We start from the raw sequence: 24,596 nt of genomic DNA, 5'->3' as shown, positions 1-24,596 counted from the left end.
GACGGTATTTTTTTCCTTTTTATTACCAAGAATACAAAAAGTATCTACATTCACATACCACTTACTGTAGCATGAGTGACCACATAGATTTCAAGTAAACTTCCCCAAATTATCAAAATGTACCTTCACTTCTCTCCCACTTTGTAAAATCCTTTTCAATCTTTTGGTGTTTGTGTTTTGCAGATTTTTTTTTTTCATCCAAAACGTCTTTTTTGTCCTTTTTACATTTGGCACTTAATGCAGATTATCGATGTCTCTGAAAGTCCACAGGATTGGAGGATTAAGTCACATTTGTGTGGCGGCAGAAAAACAACATGGCGTCTCTAAGGGGACAGATCGAGCCTCGTTGTGGTCGGACTCCGGTCGGCACAGCGGTGGATCCCAGACTGAAAGGCGGCTCGGTCGTGCGCTCGTCCAGGTACGAGGACGATGTGCAGGACTCACTGTGCTGCACATCTTCAAAAATGGCTTCCCTCAAATCCTCATGAATGTATAACTGCTTCATGTTTGGGGGGAAAACAGAGTTACAGTTCAAACAGCTCAAAAATGGTACAAAAACAATAACACAACAAACATATCAACCTGGAAAACCCACATGGGATTACACGCCGCCATCTCCTGCTCATGTCACGTGACACGTCGAGATGCGTGGAACACTTTTCATCACATACACTGAAAACAAGAGCGACTACATCATGTATGTTACAACATATTCGTGGTCTTTTAAAGATTTCCTCACACAGCGGCAGTTTAAGTACGGTGTTGGTTTGACGTACCCAAATAAGTTAGCAAAAAATATAAATACAGCACATGAAACAAAGAAATAAATTAAGACCTGCCACAGATGGAACAGAAAACAACACATCTCCCATCGCAGCGGTGACTTTTCACTCGCGTTTTCGAGGCTCGGTTCGCATGAAAGCACAAACTCGGAGCAGTGGATCAGCATTTCAGAGTCGGTCTCCCGTGTTGCTGTGGGTAAGGTAGCGCCTCTTGCTCGTTTTCATCTCTGGCATAAATCGCTCAGTGCTTTGAACCAAAGGGGCTCTGCCTGTGGCTGGGTCAGGCAGGGGAGTTAACATGTGCTTTGAAGCCGTTCCTTTGCGGGCCCTGCGAGGCTGCCAATCCGCCCCGTCTCTGAAGCCCGTCTCTGGGGGAGATTTAAAACCAGCTCACACTGCTACTGCGGGCGTCTCAGGCCTTCACGGCTGTGGAGAATCGAGGCTTCGGCGGGGATTCAAATGCTAACGGTCATGGATGTGAACGTGAGCACATCCTGGCTTTTCTTTGCACCCTTTTTTTGTCTTTTTGTGTCACTTCTCGGATGTTTTTGTCTCTCTTTTTGTTTTTGTTGGTGGAATTGATCTCGGACTAAAAAGGCAAAGGTTCTGGTGTTCTACCACATCGGGGGACTGTTTGTCTCCAGCACGCCGTACATCTCGGCGAGTTTTTTAAAGCGAGGCCCCCAGTCGTTGAGATAGTCGTACTCGTGGTCCGTATTGGACGTCCCCGACTGGAGCGAGCTGAGCGACTCAGCGACTGAACCCTCCCCCTCGTAGGCGTACGTCTGCAGGGAGTCGTAAGGTGGGGCGCACGGGTCCATGTCAGCTTCCAGGAGCTTCGCCAGCACGTATCCGTGAACGTTACTGTCCCCGCCGCCGCCCATGACACACGCCTGGGGGACGTAACGCGACAAGCTCTCGATCTCCGGCAGCATGTCCTGTCTCATCTTGCCCAGGTGGTGGTGCGCCTCACGTGGGTTCCACATGGCGGCGATGTCGAAGGCCTCGGTGTCCTCCTCGCCGCCGCCTTCGTCGTCATAGCGCACAATGTTCTCGTGGACGTTCTCCTCCTCGTCACACAGGTAGGGCTTCTTGCGGTGGGTGCGCAGGGACAGCATGAGCAGAATCATCACTGGGCAGAGGAAGAGATACGAAACAGTCAGATGGGAGAACTTTATGGACGTCAGTCGGTACTTTAAGCCGGAAACAACAGACGAAGCAGAAGTCTTATGTTGTTCAGATGCATAAAGTCTGAATTCATGAAAATAATACTTTCATACAGTTTCGTATGTTTGTTTAATGTATTAAGTAATTTATGAAGCAAAATTTGACCTTCTTTCATGTGAAATCAGCTGTTTTTCTCTTTTTTTGTTCATTTGCTAATTGAATATTGTTGCATTTTTGTTAATTTTTGAACAAAACCAGCTATAAGAAATCAATTAGAAATTCAAGATTCTAGTTTTCTACACTGAACCAAAGAAACTGAATGAAAATCATGAAAATGTTAAAGACTCCAACTTTTGGTTTAGATTTTGCATCACATCCCTGAAAAAGCGCAATGGCAAAGCTCTAAGGCTTTTTTCCCCATCAGGGAGCCTTGCTGGTTCAAATGACGTTTAATCCCTTCTCTCACCTTTGACAAATGCCTCGTTACATGCCAAAAGTGAAGGCACATGAATTCAGAAAAGAGAATTTGTAGGTAGAACATACACTGTCCTGGTCAGACTGCTTTTCAAAGCTTTGTAGCAGAATGTAAAAGTCCTGACCGAGGGCGAGCCTCAGGGCAGCAGCAGCAGCCCTTGATTAAAATCACTGCAGCACTTTATTTACACCGTGACCTTTCGGCTAGTGCGTGTGTTCCCCTCTGGTGTAAAATAATCAACCTTCAAGCAGAATATAAACATAAAATGTGGCGCTTGGGCCGAATTAATGAATATGAATGTTATCAAGATATTATTTAAAACACGTTATGAGCTCAGCAGTAGGATTACCTTCTGCTCTGCACATTGCACTTGTTTACCACATTAGTAGAGGATGGAAAAGGAGTGTGTAGCACTAGAGGGAGTATCACGTGGAGGTTTGTCTTGAAGCAGAAATCTGTTTTAAACTCCTGTGCTGAAACTCTCACTGAAGAGCAGAAATTCTCAGTCTGACAAAGGAGGTACTGCAGGAGCATAAGAGGCAGGCAGCTAAGGCATCTCCCAGCGTGATATCATTGGAGCAGGATTAAATATGGGTTTCTTTTTGCATCCAAAAAAGTCTAGCATTCATTAGCACCAGCTGCCCTGTAGCATCACACTTTCTTTTCCCCTGGAGGCTGATATGGACCCACTTTATCTCTCCCTGCAGACCTGTAAATGTGAGCAGCAGGGCTCAGCTGGTTGACTCACTCTGCTCCGCCGAGAGGCAGCAATAAATTTTGTTAAAACATCTTTGCTCGCTTCCAGTGTGAGCTTGTTGTTTTGAGTAGACCTAAATCTGATTTCAAAGGAGGGATTTTGCTCCAGAATGCCATTTATCTGTTTTAGCTGAAGGATTGTTCACTGACCTTTGTTAAATATACCAACTATGCAATTAAACACACTAATTAAGTGATAATTAACGTATGCTTTTTGTCTGTTTAATAAGCTGATACCATCAATAAGAGAAAACTTTTTATTAGATGTTACTATTATTAATAAAAAATAAGTGAGGTACCCATTGATTAGCATGATGACATAATGGTTTTTGCATTTAATACCTCGCATTTGCAGGGTTGTACAAGTTACTGAAAATGAATTGTAAGTTACGTTTACCTCTGTCAAAAGTAATTGAACTACTTCACCAAAAGCGTAACAAATAGTTAAACAGTGCGCTAAAGCGCTAAAGTGAGCCGCAGTCGTTAGCATTTCCCGCTAACTAGCTCAGACCTACGCTATTTATGTTAGCATCTCTGTCTTTGTTGAGTTCGGGGAAGCTTACAATCCAGCAATTGCAGCCAGAATTAGCGAAGATAGCATTAGGCATCCATTAGTCCTCATCCTACAGACTTTTATATTGTAGTGGTAAAAGTGAAAGCATACTATTTAAAAATACAAACCAGTGTTTAAGCTAAGCAGACAATCAGGCTAATGTTAGTAGAAATAACAGCCTGGTCTTACATGTTTCATACTTTAAAGGACTAGATAGCTCTCCACGAATCAACATCTTGCCTGTTAGCTTTAGCCTTAGCACAGTATCAGGTATGTAGCCATAAAGTATGTCTTCAGGGAGTCTTGTCAAAGAGGTTTTGAAATGAGTCAACTTGAACATTGATCACTAAAGACAGCTGAAAACATTAAAACATCAGCCACAGATGGTGTTTTTAACCGGGGAGCTAACGTTAGCTCATGAAACTAACAAGTACAAGTACCACACATACTTTCCACCACTGGTTTCAAAATGAGAAAGAGTTTCGTGCAGTCAATCTGCCATCACTGATAACTGAACACGTGCTGTGAGAGAAAGGATGACAGCAACAAAGCTCAAGTCTAAATCAAGGCCATGACGTGAGGTTTTGGCTGACATTGTTTCAGATTAAATATCATTACAGGACAACAGGCCTCTGGCTCCTCTCTGCACACCCTCCCAGCAGCTGGTCATAACTCACCCAGCAGGACAAAGATGCAGGCCAGGATGGCGATAAGCGCTCCTCTGCTGAGGCTGGCGGGCAGGCTGTAGGCCTCGGCGTTGCACGACATGACGTTGCCCTCCTGGTCACAGCTGCATACCCGGATGGTCAGCGTGCTGGTGCTGGTCTGGACTGGCTGCTCGCCATCAGACACAAAGATGGGCAAGTAGAAGACGGTCTGGTCCTGCTGTGACCAGCCTCCACGACGAGTCAGGATCCACGCCGTGTTGTCTGGAAAGAGACAAAAAGGTCAGGGAATGGATGAGATGCTTGGAGTCTCTCGGGCTCGGATCACTTATTCTGCAAGGGCTGACTTTAGCAGATAACAGTTGTTCAGGGCATGTAATTATTACTGATCATTACTGTCAGCATGGGAGACTGTGTCTGGACTGTATTGTGCTATGCAGGGTTGGGCAAGCGTGTGAATAACATTGAAATGAAATCTGAGGGATCTGACCTTTGTTTGATCACTGATATAGAGAAATTAAACAATTGTTCCCACACCGGGAGTTGAACCCGGGCCGCCTGGGTGAAAACCAGGAATCCTAACCGCTAGACCATGTGGGACATACTGTATGTGCTGTAAATGGTCTTTTGAAGCCAAGATAAGATTTTAGTAGAAAAATGTTGAATCTTTTATGATATTATTTTGAGTAAAAATGTATTTTGCCTCAAAAATGACCATCAGCTTATGAAACCCACAATGTGCCTTTACAGATGACAATACAACCTCCTTTTGATAGGCAGAAATTAAACTATTGTTCCCATACCGGGAGTTGAACCCGGGCCACCTGGGTGAAAACCAGGAATCCTAACCGCTAGACCATATGGGACAAGTCCACATAAATCACTGCACTTCAGGTTGTGACCCATCAGTTAAGATTAAGAATTATATTTACCTTTGCCATTTTCTTCCATAAAGAAATGATGCAACAAAGCAGTACTACAATCACACCAGATGGACTTTCTTTAGGCTAACTAAATGTCTTTGTACTGCTGTACAGGCTAGTAAAACACACCTCTCCTGGTCTTTGCAGACGGACAGGACATGTTTACTCTACCTTGGTTGTCTCTCAGGGTGAAGTTGGGGTTGTTGGCGGCCTCTGGAGCCAAGCTGTAGTAGAAGCGTTGTCCGCCCAGAGGCTCATCTGGATCAATCGCCGTCACCGTCTGGATCAGCTGGATGACATCAGCAGACACAGAATTAGATGTGAATGGTCGCAGTATGATTTGGCGAAAATGAAGTTCACAATCACAGAAGTATTTGCAGAATGTGTGGCTTCGTGTTTCAGGGTGGATTATTACAGTTCTTCCTGATTCATTCATGTGTGAGCAGCATTTGTACATATACATGCATTTTTAAGATGGTAATATATTTGGTATCTCCAAAGTACAAATAAATGTAGCAGAGTAAAATTTGGATATTTTCCTCTGGAGTTTGGTGGAGTGGAATTGTAAAGCAGCATAAAATGCACCGCAAACTTTGTATGTAAGTACTTGAGTACAAGTACTTCTTCCACTTGCGATTCTTCATGCCCTGATGTTTGATACTCTCACGTCACATGTTTGGTGTCTCTGTACCTGCCCTGCTTTGGCATTTTCACACACATAAGCCTCCAAGTAGTGCGTCAGCGAGGGAGGATTATCGTTCACGTCCAGGATCTTCACAGCAACCGACACACTGGTGATCTGCGTGGGGTTATCTGCAGGGATGCACACATGCAGGAGATGCACAAACTGGTCAGAAGCTGTAAGAAGCATTGATGGACTCAGATAAATGACTCTTTTAGGATCCTGCTGAGCTCAGTTTCTGCCTCTCTTAATCTTGTCCCCATTTACAGCAAGCCTGCGGCACATTAGAGCTCCTCATGCTTAGATTACAATTCTATTATTCTCCATTACCAGCCAGCAATTTGCATATCTTAACCAGCTGTGTAATAGGCAATAGAAACACAATTAATGGGTAGTAAGTAATTTCTCAGGATTCATCACATGATCGATCAATCAGCGGCGTGACTTTGCCTCTGGAGGTCGGAGCTCCATGTGGACTTGTGTTACTCTGCATGTGTGTGTTCGAGGGTCAGCAGAAAGTGCTTCAACATCCAGCTCAAGCTGTAACTTTGCTGACGTTTCACATAAGTGAAGGGAAATCAGTGGTGTGAAAATATAGTCGAGTTGAAGTACAGTAGGAGGCAGCTCAATTAAAATGTGAATATTGATTGAATGGCTTGAAAACAAATGAGGGTTTTGTTCCGGGTGTAAAGGAGGAGAGAGGAGAGTTTCACAGAAGACATCTGGATGGGTGTAGATCATAAAATTAATGATGGCTGAATTCCATTTAGCTGCTGCGGTTTCAGAGTCCTGTTCAAGCTGGCTCACTGACATGGTTTAGTGGGACGTATTAATGGGACAGAGCCACCGTAATGTTATTAGTGACACCTGTGATTTCCCTGCTGTTACAAGTCAAAATGTCTGCTGTGAAGGCTCATTGGCCTGTTTTAAATGCAAGACTATGAGAATATTATCATAAAATTAGAACTTAATCCTCATAATACCTCATAAGTAGGACTGTATAATTTCCCATAAATTGAAATAATTATCATCATAATATTATGAAATATGTTAACATGTCAAAGTTTATGTGAGAATAAAGGACATTTTCAGACTTAATACTGTGATTTTTGTTAAAACTACAGTTTGTTTTCAGAATCTCAGATTTGACGTTTTCCTCCCACGGCGGCGCTGACTCACAGCACAGTCACAGTATCACTTGGCATAAATGCAGTTCAAAGTAGTTCATAGTGGATATGAACAGTACAAGTAAAACAAAGTTTCTTCTGCAGATCAATCAGTTTTATTCTGTTCCAGCTGATTTCCTCCTCTTCCTCACTGTTTCCGTCTCTCCTCTCTCCATCGTCCCTCCCTCTGCCCTCTCTCACTGTCTCATCTTTAATTAGCCACCATGAGAAAAAGTTATTTAATTAGTCATTAATTCAATTACCATCTCTTTTTATGTGTGTCTACCAAACAGAGACAAACAGACAAACAAAGCAAAGTCAGGGGGATGAAGGTGACTTTCGGTGCCACCAGCTGTGTGCACATCTGCGGGGCATCTCCTGCTCTACATTACGCAACTCTGCAGGAGTTGTTTTCTAAAATCACTGCTCCTGTATTTGTTCAAAAATATATAAAACCATCTGTTTTTTCTGGGCTGTTTTTCTCCACGACTTTCCTTATCAAGTCACTTTTGTCTGTAACTTTAGTCTGTTGAGGCAAACTGAAATAATGTTTGCAATCTGAGGGCAGCTTTATTTATATCTTGGGTATCTATAGTCATATTTAGGCTATATATCTTTATACTGAGCCCATTTACTGTATTTAACATTTCAAACCTTGTGCAATATCCCATTTTGCACCGAATTCCTTGTTTTGACTGTGAAGTTATTCACTGAAACGGCATTATGCTTGTCTTTTGAATTTGATTGGCTAAAGGAAGCATCAATCATCCGCATTATCTGAGGCAACCAGCTCAGTCTTAACAGAAATAAGCGAACAAGACACGTCCAACGTGGACTCTCATTGGCTCTCCCTCTGTTAAGTTTTGGCGCTCTTATTGGAAGATATTAATTGGTCAAGTCAGGTGCCAATCAAAGGGCCTGACCTATTGCAGTGGCCATCATAGGGTCGTAACAGAGAAAATGCGGAAGATTATGGCGTCTGCCGCCTTATTTGAAATGATAAAACAGCTTTCAATGGATTATTGCAGCGTTTGGACTAAATATTTGACTCGTCTGGACCTTTGCCAACGTGACAAGACCGTTTTTGTCGGAGTATTATCGCTTATTGGATTACTGTGAGACTTATTGGTGAGTTGCCTCAATTTTCTAATTGTTTGTTTGTTTGTTGTGGGCGTTGGTTGTACCTGCCGCTGAAATTGTGTCTGTAAATCTGTCGATTTAGGAGAATCTAAGCTTTCGAGCGATGTTCGGCATGAATAGAAACTTAAACGCAGCGTTTGTGTTAACAGACGAGCGCACCACCTAACAGTCTATGGACCGTCTACGTTTCATAAGTACAGCCCGGTGGGATTAAACAACCGAAAGCTAGCTAGTTTGCCAGCTTGCTAGTTGCTAAATTGACATTAATGTAATTTGAACGGCGGATAAGCAGGTCTGCACCAGTTTGTTGAAAATGAGGAAAAAGTATGTCTGTTTCCTTCAATATGTCCAGAAAGTTTTATCCTTTTAAAATGGAAAATTAGCTCCAGTATTATTGCATTGTACTATATTTTCTTACACAACAAGTAGGAAGAAATTAGCTTTACTTTAAAGCCTTTTTCTTTCTCAAAATAAGATTTAAAAAAAAAACAAAAAACAAAAATCTGCCAGTGTGGAAACTTATGTCTAAAATCAAGCTTATTTTTCTTGATGCTGTTGGAGCTTCATGTCATTTTATCCCTTATTTCAATACAGATACAGACTCTCATTTCTCACTATGATAGCAGACAGAAATAGTTTCATTGCAGTGGCGGGAAAAATGTTTTTTGAGACTCAATCATAAGACTTGATAAAGTGGAGATTAAGGCTGAATCCCATTTCACCCCTTGGCCCTCCCCCTTGGTCCTACCCCTCCGTTTTGCGCGTTCACGTGGAGGGGTAGGGGTGTCCCAATTCCCATTATGACGGAGGGGTAGGGGGAAGTGGTAGGGCTATGTACCCCTCGAAACGGAGATTTTTCCGAGGCACACTCCAAACGGAGGGGTACGACAGATTTCTCAGAATGCCTTGCAAGACCGGTATTTTCTCCATGAACGAAGTTTTAAAATGTACGAAAACCACTTTATTGTCTATTTTAACGTTGTTTCAATGTGTAGTGGGCATTTTCCTCGTAAAAAAACCCCCGAAAAAAATCGATAGTAGTCAAGGCTTCAGTTACGTGGTTACCGTTGCCAGGCTGAATGCCACTAGCGGTGCTCTGTGGGCAGCCTGATAATCTGCAGTGATAACGTTATCAATAATACCTTTGGCAACCTCGCTGCTGGTATTCAGTTACATAGACAGCGTTGTGGGATACAACATGCAGGAATGTCATACACAAATCGAATGTGACGGTAGCATTAGCTTATCGCATCTGCCAACGTAAGAGGCAGCGGCGACTACTGATGACGTACGCGATTGTCGAAGGGGTGTCCCAATTCGGAGGGGTTAACTTTGGGCCCTACCCCTTGGCACTCCGTTTCAAGGGGCAAGGGACAAGGGGTAGGGCTAAGGGGTAGGGGTAGAAAAGAGAAATGGGATTCACCCTTAGAATGAGAAAGAGTGAGTGAGTGAGTGAGTGAGTGAGTGAGTGAGAGAGAGACATACTCATCTCCATGGCGAGGACAGTGATGTTGTGCCAGCTGATCTCCTCTCGGTCCAGTGAACGCACCGTCATCAGCGACCCGGAAGTGATTTCGATGTAGAAGTACTTCTCGGGGTCGCTGGACCTCTCGATGGAATACCTGGTGACGTGAAATGAGACGTGCTGAATAACAGGCACCTCTGTGTGTTTTTTGGGGAGCTTGTAATCCTCTCGGGGCTCGGGGGGTGAATTGCACATACTGTATACAATTCGGCGTGTGCAGCATGTGTGTGTCTGTGATGAAGTGTCAGGCTGGCAGCGTCTGAAGGCACAGTAAGAAGAAGAGGCTCCAGATAAGGCTTAATCAGAGTATCTGCCTCCTCTGCCAAACTGACGTGGAGGATACACAGACCTGCAGCGTGCCGCCTCGGCTCATCTCCTGCCACCGCCGGCTGCTTTCCAAAACACTCTTCTGAGAGTGACATGCAGCAGCCAGACACACACACACGCAGAGATGAGGAGGAGAAGCAGGAGGATGTAGAGCACATCCTCTTCCAGGCTGTGGAGCAGAAACCTGCTTATTTAACTGTGAGGTGTCCTGTGTTCACACATGGCCTGAATGCAGCTTCTCTCCTCTCACCTGGAAGAGGTGACGGTGTTTATAAGTCTGTCTGCGTCAGAGCAAATCATATCCAAGAGAAGGACAGGATGCATTGATTAGAGAATAATCAGATCTGGTTTGTGTTTCAAGTATAAATGCCAATCACGATCTGGGTCCTGCTTCTAAAACATGAATATTCTTCCTCTTTTTTGCATTTCATTTGCATGTGTTTGTAAATTTGGCTTTTCTTCAGTGTTGTTTGGACAAAGTTAGGGAACCAGAGACACCACTTTTGTATTCTGGGGCTTCAGTGCAATGGACATTTGTCCTTTTTCTTGTTTGTCTAAAAAATATACAGATTTCAAATTAGTGTATGAGTGAAAATATGAAACTTCCCAACAAAATGATAAAAATGATGAAAAAATTGCAGTTGGCATATTAACAGATCATCAGCTTATTAAAGGCAGTAAGTGGAGACCTTTTATGTGATTCTCATCGGGCATATCACTCGTTCTCATCACATGTTTTGGTCTGGCACCTATCATTTTATATCAAATTTTTATATGCAAATAGCTAATTCAGTGTTTTGTGCTAAAGGTGTCATGAAATGATGAAACTCACCATGCAAAACGACAGCGACAGTGTGTTAGACTCAGAAGGATCCTTCTAGCAAGGTTTTACTTAAAGGGAAAGACTGTAACAAACTGAACCGCCTTTAAATGACTAATTAGAATGTCAAAATAACCATTAATCATTTCATAAAAGATTGGCATTGGAAAACTGATGTATTACTCTATCACTTTAGCAGTTATGTAGTGTGTGCAGTGTGTGTGTGTTCACGTCTGTAGGGCTGTTTGCAGTGTGTGTTTCAGACCGTGTGCCGACAGGGAACAGTCGTGACTGGCACATCCATGCCTGGCAAGGATCTCCCTGAAGGATCTCTATTAATATCACTCCTCCACAGTCATGAGGAGGGAGGGGCTGCTGTGTGTGTGTGTGTGTGTGTGTGTGTGTGTGTGTGTGTGTGTGTGTGTGTGTGTGTGTGTGTGTGTGTGTGTGTGTGTGTGTGTGTGTGTGTGTGTGTGTGTGTGAAAACGTGTCAAACAGCAGGTGAAAGAGTGTGTGTGCGTGTGGTCCACGTGCTTGTGTGGGCTCAGATCTATCTGCCGGTCACGCCGCTGTCGGTAAAGGACAGAAAGATGTGAAATGGAAATGAGACCGACAGATAGACTGAAGGTCACCGGCTGCTTGTTATCTGTCATCTGATGTTGTTGCTGCTGCAGAATCGGCCTCAGCTCTTCGCCGTCACCCTCAGCTGATTCCTCAGCTATCTGCTGCTCGCGCCATAACTCTGCTCATGCTCCAAACCAGCTTTTTGAAAATCTCTGGCTGATTCACCGCCAGAATCTGGCGCCAGCTCCGGGGATTCAGATCGGAGCTTCAGCTGCATCAGTGGCTGACTAATCTGATTCGCACTCTTCAGGAACGAGAGAGCTGTCGGTTAATTGTCATCATCAGAGCTCCTCAAGCATCAGAGAGTTCAGAGCAGCGATTCCCAACATGAAGGTCGGGACCATCAAAGAGCTAGATCACAATGTGACATTTCAGTTTAGACTGATGAACCAGCTGCACGGGTGTGTCTGATTTTGGCTAAACTAAAACTAAATGTTTGACAGTTTCTATGGCTTTAATCTTTTTGCCTTTGTCTCACTGTGTATTTGAGTCTCTATCAAACCTGCAGTTGAAAAGAGACTCAGACTGCAGGTGAATCTGATTTGTCAATTGCTTTGACATCATTGTTGTTTCGTTTTGAATCTGTAAAAATCACATTTCAAACCACCTCTGAACGTGGCTCCATGTGTGTTTTTTTTTTGCTTTCCAGGCTTTCTAAACTTCATTTCTGAATCCACGGCCATGCTAGCAGCTTTGCGTGGCTGCACTTTGAGCTAAATGCTAACACCAATGCTAATGCTAACGTACTTACAACACACTGATGTTCAGTTGTGTAAAGTAGCCTTTGTGGTACTCCGTGTTTCTTCTTTTCATTAAGTAAAAGATCAGAGTCCTTCTTCCAGCACTGCTGATGTTTAGCAGCTATAATGGGTGAAACAATACATTTTATTTACTTTCCACCGTTTTATTGAAAGGTGCCCTCTGGAAAAATTGGAATTTTCTGAGGTCTAACAGACGTGCAAAGTGCATTTCAAATCAGTATTTTTAATCTGGCTTTGTTTACATCTGTGTTTGCTTCTTGCATCCTCTCCTTCTTCGCTATAGCGTGCACACTGCAGCACTTCATGGCGTGTTACTGCAGCCTGGTGATCAGTGGACCAGCGTGACATGATTGGCTGAAATGTGAATATGTATGCATACACAAATGAGGTCCACACAGAAAACGAGGAACCTTCTAAGCGTCTGACTTCTGAGTGTTTTGCCTTCAAAATTCCCATGATGCAATGCTTTTTTGATGGGTAAATTACAGTTATCTGAGTGCCTGTCTGGGAAGGGAAATGGAAAAATGTCTGCTCATACTGATGGTCGGTTGTGTCGAGGATGGTGAGTGAGGAAGAAATTTCAGATGCAGTGCATGAGAGAAACTGCTGAGTGTCCATCCAGTTTAGCCGCAAACACACACAAACACACACATATATAAGCAGCCACCGAGTCATCTACATCCATTTCCTGTGCACTACTTTTAGCCCTAATCGAGGTTGTAAAACGGACAGCTGGGACGGGGTGCAGCCTGTGCCATGTGAAACACTCATTTTCTGCTGCAGTCATTGATTCCTTCAGATGATTAATAGCCTAATTAAAGGCTTTATGTCTAATTAGTTTATGAGAGGTGCAGTCTGGACAGTGAGCCACCACACAACATCTGTTCTGTTAGAGCACCAAACATACTCTCCAGTAATTGAGAGTCCTCAGCTTCTCATGTCTGTGTGCTGACTAATTGCTGGATGTTGAAATGTGTCAGGCTTGTTATTAGCATTATTATGTTTGTCCTCCTCATCCTCATCTCTCTCAGTATCAGCTGTCCCACGATGGAGCTCTAAAACACACACTGAAGAAGTGGAGCCTGCCGTCGAAGCCTGCTGTGGGGAGTCATGTTGTGCAGCTGCCCCCTGCTGGTGATCAGGTAACATTACGTCTACAGCACTTGAGATTGATCCAACAGTCTGCCAACTCTGGGAATAAATTCAGCTAAATTAAAGGTTCTAATGATCATTAATTGACCTCTCCCAGCTTGCACTGGGAAAAGTTTAGGCCTCACTCTCATGCACCCTCCTGAATTTTGTGTTTTCACATATGAATTATATGATCGCTGCTCATTTATTTGTATATTGATGAGACATATTCTGCAGTTAGCTGTTGTTGTAATGAAATTCAATGACTGCAGCTAAACCACCACCAATTTATTTTCTGGTCAGGACTTGTCAGATTCATATAATTCTTTTAATGAGGTCTATATTTACTTTGTCACCTTGGTTTTAGGAGCTCATGAATGCAACACTGCCAGGCAGCCAACTCGTATATGTGACATTTCAGAGCCTCTCAGCTGCACCTGAATCCACTATAATTAGTTTTTTCCACTGCATTTCAACAAAATAACATATTTACTGTGAAGATTTAACCTAGATAAAGTAGGTTTCCATAATGCCGACTTTACTCTTGTAATACTTTACACTTTAAAATTTACGATACTTTGCTGATTTAATTTCCCCTCGAGGATTATCTGAATAATGCTTTAAGGCCTGGGACTGTCCACACAGCTGACTTTCGATGCCAGTTTCTTTAATAGCATGCAGTTGAAATGTTTCTAGTGAAGCCAAATATGGAATATTATTCTGATTTACCATCGATTGTTTCTGCAGGAAGCAACAGGACAGCAGGTTGAAGCTTGAAAAACCACATGATTCCATGACCGTGTTGTTTTGTTGTTTTCCTCACCTCACAGTGTTGTTGGCAGAGTCAGGATCCCTCGCCGAGACCATCTTCACCACCGTCCCGATCTCAGCGTCCTCCGGCAGCTCGATGTAGTACGCCGGCAGGTCAAACAGCGGGGGCTCGTCCACGTCCTCCACGCTCACGTGCACGATGGTGACGTCCTTGAAGGGGCCGCGGTGGCGTAAGGCGGGGTCCAGGTGGGTGTTGGCACCTTCCACTTTCAGAGTGTAACTGGGCTTTTTCTCGAAGTCCAGTGGCTGTGTGGTGAACACACATACAGGCGTCTCAAAAAGAGAAACCTTTCACGGCTCTTTGCTGTCAGAACTCTCCGTTAATAGAAGTTTCAGTCATAATCCCTTCAAGAAACATTTGAATTTGTGCCAGTTTGACGTCAAAGAAAGAATCTCCTGCTGAGCTATATGTGCAGTAGAAGTCGATATCTTGTCTTTCTGGGTGGATGAGGGCAAAAACACCCTTTTAGAAATCACCAGAGGAGCAAACGTGCCTGGACAAACCGATGAAGGATGCTAGCAAACGGCAGAAAGGTGAAGGGAAATATGTTTCTCCAATAAAGTGAAACGTAACGTAAAAGTATTGATTTTAGTGCTGAATTTACCAAAAAACACCAAGAATCAAGCCTGGGTTGTCGACAGTTATGTAATGTTCGTCCCTCTCAAGTCAAAATTAAACTGGCAGATTTTTGAAGGGGGTTTTGTGAACTTTCTTCCTGTATGAAGCTGGAGCCTTTCAGGGTTTCGTATCAGGGCTGTAAACAACAACAAAAAACCAAAACCCTACAAACTCAAACTGTTTCTCCTTCGTTCATGAAATCTCTAATAAGTCACATCAGATAAACATGCACCTCCAGCCTCAAAATAAGATTAATTCATGATTGAATAGTACAGACTCTGTAAATAAGGTGAGCTAGAATAGGACTTGCTGTCTGATTAGTATTGATTCAGGTAGGAGGAATGATGAATCGTTAAAATGATCATTTTTTTTGTAGCTTGTAACAAAGATAAAAACAGGTTTAGCCTCTCTGTCGCTTGCTGTACCTTTTTCACCATGATGATGCCGAAAAGGTTGGTGGGGTCGGTGGTGATGTCGAACGTGTCCCTGCCATCTCCATCGATGATGCTGTACTTCATCTCAGCGTTGACCCCGATGTCCCTGTCCTTCGCCCAGATCCGACCCACCACTGAACCCACAGGAGCCGACTCTGGGACGCTCATCTGGTACAGCCCTGAGGAAACAATAAGAGTGATCATCCTGTCATACCTTTCCCATCTGTTTTACCTCCCTGTACCCTCTAGAGGGAGCCAGACCTCTTCCATCACCTCTGCGGCTGTTCTCTCAAAATCACATCTCAGACAGCTTAAAATAAATGGCTCCATAAACGCCTCACAATTGGGTTATATACTGTCTCACGGGCCGACTTCAATTTCATCTACCGTTTAACCTCAAAGAAGAGGTGACAGCTGCCCAATTTGTGGCACTCCCTGCAGTCCAAAGTGAAATGCCTGCACATTGTGCTTGACAGAGGGGAATCCCTGAAGCTCTTCACAACCAATCAAAGTTCTATCGAAGTGATGGCGCTAATTGGCGGGGGGCTAGTGATAAAAGTGCAAGTGGGCGGCGGCGGCCGGTGTTTTTCTTTGTCTAGGAGTGAAACTACCCGTCAGCCGGGAGGAGATGACCGCGGACAGTTAGACAACCCCTGACCTCTGGAAGGCGGTAATGAGAGGAGCAGAAATGGGGATAATCAAAGAGACAGCATGGGGCGACTGGTGGCTGAGGGAGGAGGAGGAGGAGGAGGCGGAGGGGGCGGCCAGGGGGTAAATGGCCGGGCAGTGGTGTCCAGAAGTGGACAGAGGGAGAAGGGCAGAGGGGCTAACAGCTTGCATGCTCGAGAGAAATGAGGTGGATGGACGCGGCGCCACCCGTTCAGAACAGCAGAACCCTCGTGGTGTCACTTTGAATTGTTCACACGCGGCGTACAGATGCTGCAGCCCCGTGTTTCATCGCGTGCACGCCACAACTACTGTCCCACACGCAGGCACCGGCAGCCGCAGCGCTCAACCACAAGTCAAGCATCAACCCTGAAACAAGACGGCGAGTTGTTTTTGAAACTCGGCTGAACTTCAGGGTCGTTTTAGGGCTTTGACGTGATGTTTGTGGTGGTTTCAGCAGCAGATGTCTGCGTGTAGGTTTGGAGATTTAACAATGCAGCGAGCTCACGGTTCAGCACAACATACAGTGCAGCTTTCACTGTTCTCTCATTATAATTCCAAGGGAAGATGTTTTTCTGCAAAGTTGAAATGAAAGCAAGCTGTGACTGTACAAAATGTCTGACTTGCTCTTGTAGGTTTTGGTGTAAAATGCAAATAAAAAATCTCCTACATAAAGATAAAGCAGCTGCTTTACAAGCAGAGCTGCATCTGCATCATGATAAAGTGAACAATCAAACACTACAGGTGGCTTTTTTAAGACTTTAAACTGATCTAAATCATGAATTAATTGCATCCACTGGCTTTTAATTTATACAAACTGGAACTGAAACAATTCGGAAATCATCTGTTTAGATGATCCTTGAAGTCATTTTTTCAAACAAAAAATGACAAAACTTGAGTGGTTTCAGCTTCTCTAAAAGGGGGATTCGCTGCTCTTCTGTTTTTTAACTTTGCCAACTGAACATCTTTGGATTTTTGACTATTTGTTGCACAAAACAAGATGTTTCAAGACGTTAGCTTGGACTCTAATTGACTGTGAAAATAATCTTTAATTGCAGCACTCATGCAAATGATCAGATTTAGCTCATATTGAGATCCATTTTCAGCTCCATGATGCGTTTACTCATTCGTTTGTATTGCAGTACCTCATGTCTCACTGTAGTCTTGCACCCCTGGCTGCACTGTTGCTCTACTGTTCAGCAAAACTGCCCAAAACTTTGAAAATGTTCCTTCTTTTTCGGCTGTAAGAGCATCAGGAAGGATTAGAGGAAGGAGATGTGGGTTCAGGTAGAGCAGAGAGGAAAGTGAATCAGGAAATAAACCGTAGTAAGACTGAGCGCAGCGAGCAGGAAGCGTTATCCGTCCTTACTCTGGTCAAACATGGGCGGGTTGTCGTTGATGTCAGTGAGTGTGATGTTGACCGTGGTGGTGCCGGCGAGCCCCCCCAGCTGGCCTCCCATGTCCTTGGCCTGGATGACCACCGTGTAGTTTTCTCTGGTCTCCCGGTCCATGTCTGCCAGAGACACACGGACGACGCCTGAGGAGGGAGAGCAAGAGGGAAGAGAGGGACACGAGGTGAATGAAAGGTCAGCAGCAGAGAACTGGTGACACAGATTAGGGTCATGTGTCCAAGCGATGGTGTCCTGGAATGTCAACACTCCCAGTGGACCGGACAAGAGGCTGCATGAGCGATTTCTGATTTAACCTGTCATTCATTTGAAGCTTCTGGATTAAACACAACTTCATTATTGGGCTGCAACAGAGAAAACGTCTCGTCCAGCCTGCTTAGGACACAGATTCCCAGTGTTCTTCAGACAGCGGGACACTTAATGTTGTATTTTACTCTACTCTTATGTTTGGCATCTCTAACCTCGTAAGCTAAGACTTCAAAGGAAATGTACATTTTCTGCCCGACGTACGGTCACATTAGGAGTTATCATGCTCAAAGATGCTTCAACATGTAGACAAGAGGAGCTGGGAATCAAACCACTCACCACCATGTTCAAATGTTCAAACATAAGATAGAGAAAATGTTGCTGTGACGGCAGCTCAGCAGGATGAGAGGAAAAAACAGGACTCGATGCGCCAATAAATGAACACAGACTTTGATTGACACTGACAATAAACTGAAGGATGGTAGCCTCTTGAAGACTCGATACGTTGGTTTTCATGGTTGGACAACAGAGCGACTCAGGCTCATTTGAACTATTGCAGCGCACATACATGCCTCAACCTGGTGAAGGTGGTTCAAGGATCTCTGCTTTCAGTTCACTCTCTGTTGTCTGGATGCAATTTGTATGCTTTTATCACAGTACATTATTTTAATACTAGAAACATTCATACTTAGTTTGGCCAGATGCAGCAGAATCCAACCAAGGCCAAGCGTTTTGTGCTGAAGAGTAAGAAAAGCAGTATATGTAAGGCTTTGAGCTGTGCATGTTGAAGTTTTACGTCGTGTTCCACCAATGAAAGCCTCGGTGCTGAGCTTGTAGCGGAGTCAGGGAGGCTGATTGACAGCTGTGAAGCCGCTCGTGTTGCAGTGATGGATGAACCTACAGCAGCAGCATGAGTGGCTGCTGATGGGCAGCGCAGCCTGAGAGGTTTGGCAACAGATTTCTGTGCTGACAAACAAGGAAATGAGGCAGCTGTGGTAAACAATGCCCAGTGACTCTCTGCTTTTTGGAGACTGATGGATTTTTGGAAGTGCTAGCTTGAGTTATGGAAGCTGTTACCATGTGCTGCAGTTACACAATGAAGCTCAAGGAGTTTTAGCTCCCTATTATTCATTTAAAATATATTACATTATGTGGTCTGTAGACCAAAAGTATGTGGACACCTGAAAAAAGTATGGTATCATCTCCACATTAGACCCATATGTGACTGTTAAACATCTCACTGGAAAACAATAGACAGCCTCCACTGTGCTTTCAGTCTTTCCACCACATGTTGGAACCAGTTTGCAGGGATTTGCTCCCATTCAGCCGCAAGAGCGCCAGTGAGGCCCAGCACTGAGAGACAGCAAAACTTCAGGATAAAGTTAGCATAAAGACTGAAGAGGGAAACGGCTAGCTAGAGAGAAAATAACTTTAAATTTTTGTGCTCGGATTAAACAAGATGCGCCGTCTCAGTGATCTTAAGAGCTGTTTGTTGACACACCTTTAACAAGCTAGCTGTTCCCACCTGCTTCCAGCCTTTGTGCTAAGCTAAGCTAAGCTAAGCTAACTGCCGTGCAGTTCCAGCTCAGGAGGCTGCAGAGACATGACAGTGATATCAGTCTTGTCATCTAACTCTCGGCAAAATAGCAAATAAGCTTAATGACGTGTATCACAATAGCATTTTTTGTGTTTAGGTATTTTTTTGAACCTGTGAACTTTCTCTTGCGAGTCTTGCACCGCTTGAACGCTTCACCACGAGAGGCCGGTTGCCTCTTTTATTCGGGCCGCATTTTCAACAGAGAAGTCACACTTGGAGCTTAGCACATCTTTTTGTTGAGCGCAAGGAGTTTGAGTTGTAACAAAAGAGCGCCGTGTTTCAGACAAGTGTTCGGTAGTCTCATAGCAACAACAGGAGCCCTGCTGAGCTTTCCACATTCAGAGCTGCTTGGTATACACAAGGGCTTAAAGTGTGGACTGCTAAAATCAGACTGGTGCAATTACAGCGCGGTGCAGTGTTAGAAACAAGGTGGGCAATTAACAGTAGCTGTCAGCCAAGTGTTAGTAAATCCAGACTGTCAGTGGTAGTTTGTCGACTTTATCAGGTCATCTGACATCATTCGTACTTATAAAACATTCACGTGGAGCTCATGAAATAGTGAAAGTGGCTGGTGAAGTTTGAAATCCATCAGACTCAGTGTGTAAGGATTAAAAATGCTGTTTCCCTGGTTACAGATTGTGTTTTGGAGGGAGTTTGGCAGCATGTGTGAAGTCGTACCAGACTTGGCGTCCACTGAGAAGTAAGGCTGGCCCTCCAGGATGCTGTAGACCACACGGGCGCTGTTGCCATAGGTGGGGTCGTCAGCATCTGTGGCAGTCAGCTGGATCACAGATGTTCCTGCATAAACATAGAGGTAGAGATGAGGGTGAGTGGGCGAAATGAGATGAAGAGGAAGAGGTGGGTGAGGAGGAGAAGGAAAGACCAGTTACACGCGTGTGATCGTATGAATCAAAGATGTAGTTCTGGGTGGAGTTTTTCCATCTTTGGTTGGAGCAGCTCCAGGAATGAATGAATGCTTATTTACTTCAAAGTAACCACAAAGTAGGTTTACAGTATGAATACTGAATGAAGCAGATGGTGACGAGTCTGTAAGAACAAACGATGGCGATGACTCAGCACGGCCATTACAGTATGTATTTAGCTTTTGTTCACCACGGCTGCAAGTCTGATTGGTGTCTGTCTCCGTCCATCTGTCTGCACACATCTCCCCACACTCACCTATTGTGGACATTTCAGGTACGGACGCCTGGTAGGGTCCATCTAGAAACCTTGGCTCGTTGTCATTGATGTCCTGGATCTTCACGATGAACTCGGACTCCGGCTCCAGAGGCCTGTCCGTCAGCCGGTTACGGGCCTGAGCACGGAGTACGTACTGGGCCTTCACCTCCCGGTCCAGCCTCTGGATGGCGTGGATGTCCCCCGTGCTGTCGTCGATGGTGAAGGTGGTGCCCGCTCCCTCACCTGTCAGGATGTACTTGATGGAGCCGTCGCCTTTATCCATGTCTGAGTGGAGCTGTGGAGTTTCACAGAGATGTTTATAAGTCAGCCAAAAAAAGTTTTATTCCTCCAAAGAGAAGTTCCACGTTCTTTAATGACTTTGCAGACATCTCAGGGGGTTTGGAGGTAACATGGGACGACTAAAAGCGTTCAAATCTGTGCTCAAACTGCAAGTCTCAAACATCATGACAACGCATCCCAGAGAAAACTACATCAACAAAGTAACAGCGGTCACAAGTTCAACCAATGTAACAGACATATGGTGCAGTGACATGTTTTTGAGGACATTAAATGAGGCCACTCCCGCCATTTTTAGAACAATGCAGCAGCACGATGGTCCTAAACACGCACACGAGACGACTAAAGGACTTTTTGGGGCCAAACAGTGGAAAGTTCTTGATCTGAGTCCAACTGAAAATGTGTCGGGAGGATGGTTCAGGCCTGGTAGAGCATGCTGCCAAGTGTCTCCTGATTTCTGGAGTCGGTTAAGAGACACAAATCCATGATCTTGGCAGTCGATTAATGATTTAAGTTGCATGTTGACAGAAATACGAAGAAAAGATCTTTGGTTGCAGCGTCAATAATGTGAACGTATTTCTCTGTATTATTACAAAATGACTGTCTTTGAACCTGTGCTAAACGAACTCTAGATGTCCATGGGTGGCGTGTGGTTGTATGCGTACCTTAATACTGTAGCTGTAAGTAGACATCTAATCACAGCTCAGAGCCCGATTGTTACCACGGGCCCTGCAGTGCAATCAGACGCCTTTTGTGGCCTGTAAGTGCAAATGCCAGCCTGTTGATGTGCAATCACTCCTTACTTTGTACTTAGAGGGTCTCTGCCAGTGTGATGGAAGCACTCATCATACGCAGAGTGGAATTAAATGCCCCCATTGATGTCTGTCTTGTGTATAATCAACACACAGCGAGCACATAGTGCTGGCAAAAATCACCCCGCTCACTCTAAACACGCTCTCCTTTCAAGACAGCCGCTTTGGCCTTTGGTCGTCTGGAGCCACTGAGTGAAATGACCACGCCGAGGCTGTCGAACTGCTAAAAGTTTGCAGCTACAGCACTCATTGTTGTTATTCTGGTGATAGTTCAGCAGCAATCTTCACAATACCTATCATTCCTCGAGCGGCAGACAATGCAGCTTTTCCTATCTCTTCGGACAGCGTGCCCACCTGCACTCGCTCCTGCAAGGCGCAGCTCGGCCCAGAATATATTTTTTAATCAACACCCCATTGTGGGCTTCAGCCCCGTGTCTCGCGGTGATATATCTCAGCCCGATGCCTTCCCTCTGCTTTATCCACCTCTTCCTGCTCTGATCCTTCCTTTCCACCCAAGCCAATGAAAAGAGGGAGTTTGACACTCAGGCTATCAATTACCCGCTCGGTCTCAGCCCCGGCCCAAAGCCCGAACCTCCGACATCCCCACTGCTCTGAATACTAAGCTTAGGGAAAAAGAAAAACCCTCTTGGGGCAGGCTACAGTACATGTTTCTCCTGCTTTGTCATATCTCGCAATGCCTTTCTCTCTTGAGTGGCTCTCTGGGTAGTAGCCTGGCCTGTCAGAATCACTTATTTCATTCAGCTCGGAAAAATTAGGGTGGGTGGCTTGAAAGGAATCGGCGAGGAAACGCTAAATGGGGCAGAGGAGGAGGTAAGATGGAAGTGAATATGCCACAGAACTGTGAGGAATATTTCATACCACATAAGTAGATATGGCTCTTTTTTCTAAAGCACTGGTAGCACTCTCTCAGGACTTGTTACTCCTCTGTCTGGTCCGACCATGTGACTTTTTGGAATTCAGTATTTTCCTGGGTTTTCCGGAGCAGCGGAGTGGAAATTAAGTGCTAATTAGACAGGTTTACATCATTTCCAAAGGGAAATTTCAGATGATGAGCGGTTTCTGCTGCTGTGTTGTAAAAGTCGGCAGCGGCAAATTCAGTCGGAAGTTTGAAATCAGTCTTTTAAGATCGGGCCTTTTAACGTCACCACACATGAGCGCAGAGAGATCTGACATCCAAGTCTGACAGGAATCAGCTTCGACTGTCTCAGAGGTATCAGATGGACCATTCGCACTGTTTTAGGGAGTCATTGCATATTCAAGGGAGGCAGTAAGCACTCTGGTAAGAACCTTTTTTTTGGAAAGTAAATTAGTATATATGCATAAAAGTATGGGGTTATCAATAAAGTTCTGACTATTAATCGTCTGTTAGCTGTCAGCTAAAACGTACAGGCGGCTGATGCTAGTTTATGTACAGTACAAACTCTACATTGTGTTTTTTTCCAACAGCAAACACATGAAATCCTTAAATGTCATTACAAGCCAGAGCAGCGTTTCTTTCCATAATAAAACTGTCTGTGTACAGACTCTGAATTCTGATGTTTTGCAGAGAACAGTTTAATTTGTAGTTTAGCTAACTCACAGAGAAGCCTGTTAATAGCATTTATCATACCATGCATTTATGGAGGACAACTGGCTGCGAGGATGTCAAACTGATGGGATGTTTCATTTTTCAAATGGGTCATTTTTGCAGTGGCTGCCTGAAAGGCTGTAGGCCTACGCATGACTCAAAAAGCTTCACCAAAGAAGAGCTTTTTGATGATGTAATAGCAATTTTCATTGCAGTTTGCAAGATTGTTGTGTCTCTGTGCTGATGATGACTGGCCTTACAACTATTGATCAGATGTTCAATTCACTTCAGCGACTGAGCGATCAAAGTGCTCCTTTGTGAGCATCCCTGGCCTGCTCTTTTCAGAGCATGTCTGTTGTGTTGCAGACGTGCCGTCCACTCCTGTGGAGGGGGGCCGACGGAGTGAAGCCTCCGTTCGAGTCAATTAACTCAATCACTGCTTCCTGGCTGTGATTCAGAGTGGACAGGCGAGTGGCTGCCTTAATATGGACGTGGTGCATCCAGGGATTAAATTGGGGCTTTATTTATTTATTTTCAGGTGTTGAAGTTTGCTTCTGCCCACCAATGATCTCCTGTTTTGTATGCATGCACTCAGCTCTGGCCAAGCAGCAGATGACCTGTAGGCTGCGGTTCGTTTGGAGTGTTTGAAAGTTAGGGTTGCTTCTGTGTAGGTGTTGCAAACACTGAGGCACCTTACACATCAGGTACACCTTGTCGAAAGGTCATACAGGAAAGCTGCCCCCCTGCCAGGCCAGAAATCTGTGGGCTTTGCATTTCTTCGGGTTATAGCTGTATGTGTGTACACACGCCATGTAGCCAACACTGACCTTTCCAATATAAAGTGGTTCCAGTCCAGTGTACTCCTCCAGGACAAAGAACTGGTTCCACACCCAGCCTCTCTTCACCCTCTGGAGCAGTGCTGAGCTGCCTGCGTTGTCCTCCTCTGCAGGCTTACCCAGGAGGCTGTGGGGCAGAAGGGTCAACATGCCAAGGGCCACAGGAAGCAAAGTGCAGGCAACTGCTGGAAGATGCAGCCGGTCTCCCATTGTTCAACACAGAGGAGTATCTGAAAGGACTCTTCCTCTCTCTTCACGTGCGCCGTTTCCTGGTTCCCTTTTTTTCTGGCTGCTGGAAGAGAAAAAAGGAAGACAAACACGTCTGAGATTCTCGTCCTTTTAGACAACATCATCCCTTTGTTGTGCCCCTGTCTGTGATGCGCTGTGGGAGACCTGCAGATGACACATATTCACATATTCTTTTCTCCTGCTTCCAGATTAGCCTTCTACTGCTGAGTTTTTGTTGTGTTGTTATGAGCTGCGTCACAGCTGAATGAGCGGCTTCTTGCCGATGAGGTTACGCAGAGGAGGGGAGGAGGTAACATAAGAGGAGACGAAGACGGGGACAGCAGGTACAGAACAAAA

At 44.7% G+C, this 24,596-nt stretch overlaps 1 protein-coding gene and 2 non-coding genes across 3 annotated transcripts; all 3 read right to left on the bottom strand.

Moving 5' to 3' along the window:
* LOC139346947 (cadherin-20-like) lies at positions 1–24,303 on the bottom strand. Its single transcript, XM_070986327.1, has 11 exons — positions 24,003–24,303; positions 20,479–20,773; positions 19,978–20,097; positions 17,417–17,584; positions 15,373–15,560; positions 14,321–14,574; positions 9,795–9,931; positions 6,013–6,134; positions 5,493–5,610; positions 4,411–4,662; positions 1–1,914 (listed from the first exon to the last, which is right to left on the bottom strand). Exons 1-11 carry the CDS (start codon positions 24,219–24,221, stop codon positions 1,397–1,399), a joined length of 2,391 nt encoding a protein of 796 aa, XP_070842428.1. The 5' UTR covers positions 24,222–24,303; the 3' UTR covers positions 1–1,396.
* On the bottom strand, positions 4,927–4,998 carry trnae-uuc (transfer RNA glutamic acid (anticodon UUC)). The gene has a single exon. It is a non-coding gene; the product is annotated as a tRNA-Glu (tRNA).
* Positions 5,193–5,264, bottom strand: trnae-uuc (transfer RNA glutamic acid (anticodon UUC)). Its single transcript has one exon. It is a non-coding gene; the product is annotated as a tRNA-Glu (tRNA).
* Positions 24,304–24,596: the final 293 nt, after the last annotated feature.

This window comes from Chaetodon trifascialis, chromosome 18 (assembly GCF_039877785.1).
Source record: "Chaetodon trifascialis isolate fChaTrf1 chromosome 18, fChaTrf1.hap1, whole genome shotgun sequence".
Classification (NCBI taxonomy): domain Eukaryota; kingdom Metazoa; phylum Chordata; class Actinopteri; order Chaetodontiformes; family Chaetodontidae; genus Chaetodon; species Chaetodon trifascialis.
Note: the sequence above shows the minus strand (reverse complement) of the source record. Positions and strands in the feature narration are given on the sequence as shown.

Bases quoted from the DNA above. Each gene is read 5' to 3' on its own strand.
- LOC139346947 (XM_070986327.1), bottom strand. From the start codon at position 24,221: ATGGGAGACCGGCTGCATCTTCCAGCAGTTGCCTGCACTTTGCTTCCT. The intron at 20,098-20,478 runs GTGAGTGTGGGG...ATGTTTATGCAG, and splicing joins ACCTGAAATGTCCACAATAG to GAACATCTGTGATCCAGCTG. The intron at 15,561-17,416 runs GTAAGGACGGAT...TTGTTTCCTCAG, and splicing joins CCCGCCCATGTTTGACCAGA to GGCTGTACCAGATGAGCGTC.